We start from the raw sequence: 8,445 nt of genomic DNA, 5'->3' as shown, positions 1-8,445 counted from the left end.
GGGGGAAGGATTGCATGGAGGGGATTGTAACCATGGCAATGAGAGACACTAGACGATAGAATGAATGTAAAACTAATGTTCTCCCATGTAAACTATCACATAATTCACAATAAAACATTTTTTAAAAAATGTATAGGTTGAGGCAATTGGGTGTTAAGAAAAGTGCTATAGTGAATAAGCCCTATTCTTGAATATTAGCGGGCCACAAAAATAAGGTATATAGCATCTTAGCAGCAGTGATTTTTATTCAAACTTGTTTACAAAAAGATTGTCTGCCAAGACATTAAAACCCATTTACACATTATCAGTAAAGCATAATAACATATGCAAACATAACAAAATCACTCCATAGTGATGATACATATGGATATTTATAGGAAGAACAGGACATGTATGAAACCCACTCTGAGGCAGTTCTCAAACCAAAGAATGCCTTGATGAGAACTGCAAGGGAAACTTTGCATGCCAAAGATTATGGGAACGAACACATAGACCAGGTGTCTGGGGGAGTAATCTAAAATGAGGAGAAAATATGTGTGCCTAGGTATTATCTAGTAATAATAAACCTTAGCTTTGTTGTGGTGCCCGGAAATGCCTCCTGCCTAAGATTGTACTTAAAGCTGTATTGTAGGAAATGAAGTAGCTCTTGATTGATCATCTTGAGTCCCCTGACACTTGCATTCCCCATCCCCCTCTCAAGGCAGGTCCTGCAGAGATTAGTCATAGAAAACTAGCAGTTTTATCATTTTTTTAAAAAGGTTTGTTGTTGTTGTTGCTTAGGTACTCAATCTGCACTTAAATATTAACCATTTTCTTTTTTTGCTTCTTCCCTTAAAATTTATATGTATCAAGTACATTGAACTGAAAAACATGTTTTTAATATGTTGTATCTCTTATCTTCTAATAATTGTTTATATATTCAATTATTAAAATGTAAAAAATTAAGTTACATTGCTACAGAGAATGGAAGAAATGAAGTAGTCATAGAGTTGAACTTCAAAGGACAACTTGAGAAGATAAAGTCAAGTATTATTGTGAAATATGCAAAGATCTGGAGTTAGAAAACCAAAAGAGAAGAACATGCTCAGCATTTCTCAAGCTGAGATAACTGAGGATATAAATTCAAGCTTTTACTTCAAATATTTTCTATTGACAAAATATGGAATGCTCAGAAAACATCAAATGAAGATGAAAGGAATACACTGTACTCAAAAGAAATGGTTAATGTTCAGTCATTTCAAGAGGTAGTATATTATCAAGAACTAATGCCACTGAAGGAGCAAGTCCAAGCTGAACTGAAGGTATTGGTGAAACACAAGGCTCCCAGAACTGATGGAATACAAATTGAAAAGTTTAAACAAACTGATGCAGCACTGGAGACACTCATTCATCTATGGTAAGAAATTTGAAAGAGGGCTACCTGGCCAATTGATTGGAATAGATACATATTTGTGCCCATTCTAGAGAAGTGAGCCAATAGAATCTGGAAATCATCTAACAGTATGGTTAATATCACATGCAAGCAAAATTTTGCTGAAGCTGATTTAAAAATGGCTATAACAGTATATCTCCAGACAACTATCAGAAATTCAAGCCAGATTCAGAAGAGTACATGGAACAAGGGTTATCATTGCTGATGTCAGAGGGATCTTGACTGAAAGTTGAGAACATCAGAAAGGCGTTTGTTGCTGTTATTAAGTGTTGTTGAGTCAACACCGACTCATAGCAACCCTCTGTAGAATTTGTAAGGAGTGGTTGGTGGGTTTGAACACTAACCTTGAGGTTTACAGTCTAGTGCTTACCCTACAGTGCCACAACAAGACTCCAGATGTTTGCTTGTGCTTTATTGACTATGCAAAGTCTTTTGCACTGTTTGGATCATGACAAGCTATGAATAACATTTTAAAGAATAGGTGTTACAGAACACTTAATTGTCTTCATGAGGAACTTGTACCTAGACCAAGAAGAAGTTGCTAGAACACAACAAAGAGACACTGAAGGGTTTAAAATCAAGAAAAGTATACACCTGGGTTGCATCCTTTCACCATATTTAAACAATCTGTATGCTGAGCAAATAATCTGAGAAGCTGATTATATAAAAAGAATGTAGCATCAGAGTTAGAGGAAGACTCATTAACAATCTGCGATATGAAAATGATACAACTTTGCTTGCTGGAAACAAAGAGGACTGGATATAGTTAGTGATAAGGATCAAAGACCACACTCCACTCTTCAGTATAGATTTTACCTCAATGTAAAAAAAAAAAAAAAAACAATAATCCTCACAACTGGACAAATGAATAACATCATGATAAATAAATAAATACTTAAGTTGCCAAAGACTTCATTTTGCTTGGATCCATCTCAAGACTAGATTTGATGCATTAGGAACTAATGACCAAAGAGTAGAAGAGTTTGGAGATGACATCAAGAACATTATACAGGAAGAAACTATAAGGCCATTAAAAAGAAAGGAAACATATTTTGTCTAGATGGTTCTGGTGAAAGGAGATGGGGATAGGATTCTTTTGATTCAATAGTGAATAACTGTTATCCTGACTAATTGCAATTGTCTCAACTATAAAGATAGATGCTGTGTAACATAGAAGGGGGAGTAGTTAATCTTACATACACAGAACAGTGAACCCTGGGACCATAAAGAGATAAGAACATGAGCGGAATGCGGGACCCTAACCAGAGAAGCAGTGATGCCAGATCTCTGAGGTGATGCAGAGGTGATGGCACGGAGAGATAGAGCAGCTGAGGACAGTAGACTCATGAAAAGAGAAAGGCTGTGTGCTGGCAGCCAGGAGGCAGGCTTGCAAAATATACCCTTTGGTTGTTTAAATGATTATATAATCCTAAGTGTTGTTGTGTATATCAGAAAAAATAACAGAGGAAATAAAAGCAAATACTGTTAAATGATGATGCATGGAAGGGATTGTAGTCATTGCAATGAAACAAAATATGATAGGATGAGTGCAAAACCATGTTCTCCCATGTACTATCACTCAATTCACAATAAAAGTTTTTAAAAAATTAATTTAATAAACAAAATTAAATAAAAAGAAAGGAAACAAAAGACCAAACTGGATGTCAGTAGAGACTCTGAAACTTGCTCTTGAACATAGAGAAACTAAAGTGAATGGAAGAAATCAGTAAGTAAAAGAGCTGAACAGAAAATTTCAAAGGTCAGCCCAAGAAGGCAAAGTCAAATATTATAATGAAATGTACAAAGACCTGGAGTTACAAAACCAAAAGGGAAGAACATGCTCAGCATTTCTCAAGCTGAGGGAACTGAACAAAAAGTTCAAGCCTTGATTTGCTATATTAAGGGGTTCTATGGAGTTCTGGTATAGTGCTGTAAGATAAACACTGGACTGCTAACCACAAGGTTGGCAGTTCAAACCCACCAGCCATCCTTGGAAACTCTATGCAGGGTCACTGAGTCAGAGCCGACTCTACAGCACTTAACAACAACTTGGGCAAAATATTTAATGATGAAGAAAGCATCAAAAGAAGAGAGAAGGAATACACAGAGTCACTGTACCAAAAAGAAATGATCAATGATTAACCATTTCAAGAAATAGAATATGATGAAGAGCCAATGATACAGAAGGAAGAAGTCCAAGGCACATTGAAAGCTTTGGCAAAGAGCAAGGCTCTGGGAATTGATAGAATACAAATGGAAATCTTTCAACAAATTGATGCAGCACTGGAGATACTCACTCATCTATGCCAAGAAATTTGGAAGACAGTTACCTGATGAACTGATTAGAAGAGATCCATATTTGTGTCCATTCCAAAGCAAGGTGGCCCAATGGAATGTGGAAATCATCTAACAATATCAATATCACATGCAGGTAGATAATTAAAATTAAATTTAATTATCACATGCTGAAGATAATTTTAAAATGTTAGCAACAGTACAGCAACAGGGACTGGTAAAAATTCAAGCCAGATTCAGAAGAGGATGTTTTGACTTCAGACAGATCTTAACTGAAAGCAAAGGATACCAGAAAGATGTTTACTTGTGTTTTATTAAGACTTAGCAAAGGCTTTTGAGTGTGTATCATGACCAACTATGGATGACATTAAGAAGAATGAGTATTCCAGAACACTTAATTGTACTCATGAGGAACCTGCACATTGACCAACAGGCAGTTATTACAACAGAAGAAGTGGTTACTGAATGGTTGAAAATTAGGAAAGGTGTGTGACATGCTTATTCGTTTCACTATGCTTATTTAATCTGAGCAAATAATCCAAGAAGTTGAATTATATGAGGAAGAGTGTAGCATCAATATTGGAGGAATACTCATTAACAACCTGCAATATGCAGATGATACAACCTTGCTTGTTGAAAAGTAAAGAGGACTTAAAATACTCTGATGATGAGACTTAAAGACTGCAGCATTCAGTATGGAATACACCTCAGTTTTGATAAAGAAAACATAAATCACACTGGGCCAATAAATAACATCATGATATATGAAGAAAATATTGAAGTTGTCAAAGGCTTCATTTTGCTTAGATCCATTATAAACATTCCTAGAAGCTGCAGTCACGAAATCAAATGATATATTACATTAGGCAAATCTGCTGCAAAAGATTTCTTTAAAATGTTCAAGAGCAAATATATTGGTTTGAGGACTGATGGTGTCTGACTCAAGTCATAGTATTTTCAACCCCCTCATATGCATGTGAAAGTTGGCCAGTGAAGAAGGAAGATCAATGCATTTGAATAATGTCATTGGAAAAGAATATTAAAAGTGCAATGGACTACCAGAATGAACAAATAATTCTTTGTTGGAAGTACAGCCAGAATGTTCGTTAAAAGCCAAGATGGTAAGAATTTGTCTCTCATACTTTGGACATGGTATCAGGAGATATCAGTCCTTGGAGAAAGATATTATGCTTGGTGAAGTAGAGGGTCAGAAAAAAAGAGGAAGACTCCCATCGAGATGTATTGTCACTGTGGCCACATAAGAACAATTGTGAGGATGGCACATACTGGGCAGTTTCATTCTGTTGTGCATAGAGTTACTGAGTCAGAGCCAACTTGACATAACCTAACAATAACAACACAGTAATTACTGTAACTTAGGCAACCCTGCAATAATAATATTAACAACAATAATTTACAAATGGATACATAGGTAGATAGGTGTGCTGAAGAGGTGAAGAAGGGTATACTGGAGCACCTTTAGATGTAGGATTGCTGGTGGATATTTCTACATGCATGATTGTAGATATTGCTTAAATAGACAATACAGCACACAAAGGGCACAGCCATGAAAACTTCTTAGACATAACCAAGCATTTCATGGGACAAAGTTCCTAGGCTCAAAAATGAAGGACCATGGACTCAGGAAATATCTACGCCAATTGATACAACATAGCTCATAATGACAATGTTTTGTATCCTACTTTGGTGGGTAGCATCTTGGGTCTTAAAAACCTGTGAGCAGCCATTTAAGACACAACTTTTGGTTTATTCCTTTTCAGAACAAAGGAGAGTATAGAAGTCCAAACGACTGATGAACAACATGAGCCATAGCCTACATGACCCCAGGGCCAGACCTAGATGATGGCAGGTTACCATTACAGACCACTCTGACTGGGGTATCACAGAGGGTTTCAGAAAGAGTAGAAGAAAAATGTAGAACACAAAAAATCTATTCAAGGAAGAGACCAGAGTTACTGGTCTGACAGACTGGAAGAACCTGTAAGATTATGGCCCTACAACACACTTCTGACCTAAAAGTGAAGTAATTCCCAGAGAACATTTTTTAGGCAAACAATAGTAAGATAAACAATAACACCAAGAGGAACATGATTCTTAGAGCAATCAATTATACAAGATCAAAAGTACAACCTGTGCCCAGAAATAAAGATGAGAAGGAAGTGGTAGAAATCTGGATGAAAGGTTGAAAGGTTTTGGGAAACCCTGGTCAGAAATGAGTAGAGTGTTGACACATAGTGGGAAATGTAACCAATCTCAGGGTTAGTTTTCATGTAAACTATGGAGTCCTGGTGTGGCACTGTGGGTTAATGTGCCAGACTGCAAAGCCGTTTGAACTGCAAGGTCGGCAGTTCAAGTTCACCAGCTGCTCCTTGGAAACCCTATACAGGGCCACTATGGGTCAGAATTGACTTGATGGCACTTAAAAACAACTAAATATAAAACTAATTTGCTCTCTGTAAAGCATGATTAAAAAAAAAAAAAAGTTTTAAAAATAAGTCCTTGAAAACTTCAATATTTTCTGTTTGTCATGATGATGCTTATTGGTCCACTAGTGAGGATTTATGTTTTCTTTATATTGAAGTGAAGTCTGTACTGAATGAGTCCTGATGTAGTGCTGTAGGATAAGCAGTGGACTACAAGGTTGGTTTGAACTGCAAGGTCGGCAGTTCAAACTCACCAGCCGTTCCTCAGAAACCCTATGAAGGATCCCTCTGAGTTAGAACCAACTCGATCACACTTAACAACAACAATCTGTACTGAAGGCTGTAGTCTTTGATCTTCATTAATCAGTGCTTCAAGTTCTCTTCATGTTCAACAAGCAAGGTTGTGCCATCTGCATATCACAGGTTGTTAATGAGCCTTCTTCTAATCCTGATACCTCATTCTTCATATAGTCCAACTTCTTGGATTATTTGCTCAACATATAGATTGTGTATGTTTGGTGAATAAATACAATATAACCCTGGTGGCTCCATATGATAATCACTGGACTGCAAAACACAAGGTCTGAGGTTCAAGCCTGCCAGCCTATCCACAAGAGAATGATGAGGCTTTCTCTTCCCATGAAGATTTAAAGCTTCAGAAACCCTATACAGGGGCATTATGATTCAGAACTGACTCTACGGGACTTAACAACAACACTGATGATACACAACTTTCCTGATTTTTTTTTTTTTTTTAAGACTTTGAAAAGCACAACCATTTAAAATTAGACAGTTAAGCTTTTAAAAGGGCATATGCAAAATGATAAGAGTGCCGATGTTATTGTTATCATGTGCCATAGTGACCTAGAACTGTCCACTTTGGGGCTAGGGTGATTAGCAGTGCAGAGCTTACCCTGAAGTGCCATAGCAGGGCTCAATGTGCCCATGGTGGGTATCAAATTAGAGACATCAAAAATCACTACTAATATAAGGACTGTATCAATGCCATAAAATATTCCAAGGGAGAATCTGCAGGATAAACCTGTGAGTGTCATGTCATTAAGAAATATGGATAGAGCTTGTGGGTTGAATATATATACATATATATTTTAAATGCATGAATGTAAATCAGACTGCTTAGCAAAATATTTGTAGAAAAATAGATTTGTTTCCATGACCTGAGCATTTCAATTCTGATACCTTCTGAAGTACTCATTTTGAAAAGGAAATAAAAAGAAATGACTTAGACTAGTTAAATTGAGATTACCAAAATATGTAAGAAGACAAATTATACAAGTACATGTTATTCAGTGTGAAGTTAAGTAAACATTTTTCCTCCTTCAATGAATTTTCTTATCAGTTCCATGAATTTGAGTCCATTTAAAAAAATTTAATGAAGTTTGAGACATACTTTTTGTGGTATGAAGCAAGAGCTGAAGTTCAGTCTGTTCATCTGGCTCTAGGGTATTTATGTTTGTAGCTACACGAGTTGAACCATCAGTTAGCGAATTGCTGGATCCTATGAGAAAGAGAAAAGAAAGAATTTTAAAAGTCTATATTTTCATGAATAGAATATCACTCAGGGTTGGTAGTGGAATGTATTCTGCTATTACAAACAGCTCACCTTTCAACACAGAAAAGAAAACACTCTCAGACCCTTCAGTGTCTTCTGAAGACAAATTAACAGATTGTACTGCTATATTAGGTTCTATCACTGGTGCGTTGTTCAAAGACAAGGAATATGTTTCCATTTGCTCAATAAGTCTGCAAAGAATAAAACATAACATAATATTTTAAAGATTTTGTGATAAAATCAGAGGTGAGTTTTCTTTCCCACAGTTCAGTAGAATGGCCTGACTATAAAATTCATGAGTTAACAACATCGGCACAATCACGTAATATTTATTTCCTTTCCCAGATTCTTTCTGTGTGTGTGTGTGTGTGTGTATTTGTTTATTTATTTATTTATAAGCAAAGACATCATTTTTATGACATAATCTTCTTGCTTTTCAATACACTTTGTCCATCTATCAACAAGGTTTCATATTCCCTAACTAAAAAATGTTTTAGGGCCAGGATCTATCTGTGGAATAGCTGGTCAATTGCTCATATACAACCTCAGGTTAAAGCTGAAGAAAATGAAAATAGGTCCATAGGAACTCCGTATAGGGTTTCCAAGGAGTATGATTTTGTGCTTCAAACTGACTGTTTTAGTTCAGTGCTTTATCCATAGCACCACACCAGGACACTCTCTCTCTGTCTCTCTCTCTCTCT

At 36.3% G+C, this 8,445-nt stretch overlaps 1 protein-coding gene across 1 annotated transcript in view; it reads right to left on the bottom strand.

Moving 5' to 3' along the window:
* Nucleotides 1–8,445, bottom strand: part of GPR128 (G protein-coupled receptor 128) — a 117,868-nt gene that overhangs the window by 51,044 nt on the left and 58,379 nt on the right. The window contains exons 7-8 of the mRNA XM_006868649.1: nucleotides 7,796–7,935; nucleotides 7,583–7,690 (exon numbers count right to left, since the gene is read on the bottom strand). Coding sequence (XP_006868711.1) covers nucleotides 7,583–7,690; nucleotides 7,796–7,935 — 248 coding nt within the window. The remainder of the gene's footprint in view (nucleotides 1–7,582; nucleotides 7,691–7,795; nucleotides 7,936–8,445) is intronic.

Source organism: Chrysochloris asiatica, unplaced genomic scaffold (assembly GCF_000296735.1).
Source record: "Chrysochloris asiatica unplaced genomic scaffold, ChrAsi1.0 scaffold00120, whole genome shotgun sequence".
Lineage (NCBI taxonomy): Eukaryota > Metazoa > Chordata > Mammalia > Afrosoricida > Chrysochloridae > Chrysochloris > Chrysochloris asiatica.
The sequence above is the reverse complement of the archived record's forward strand: the minus strand, read 5'-3'. Positions and strand labels throughout refer to the sequence as shown.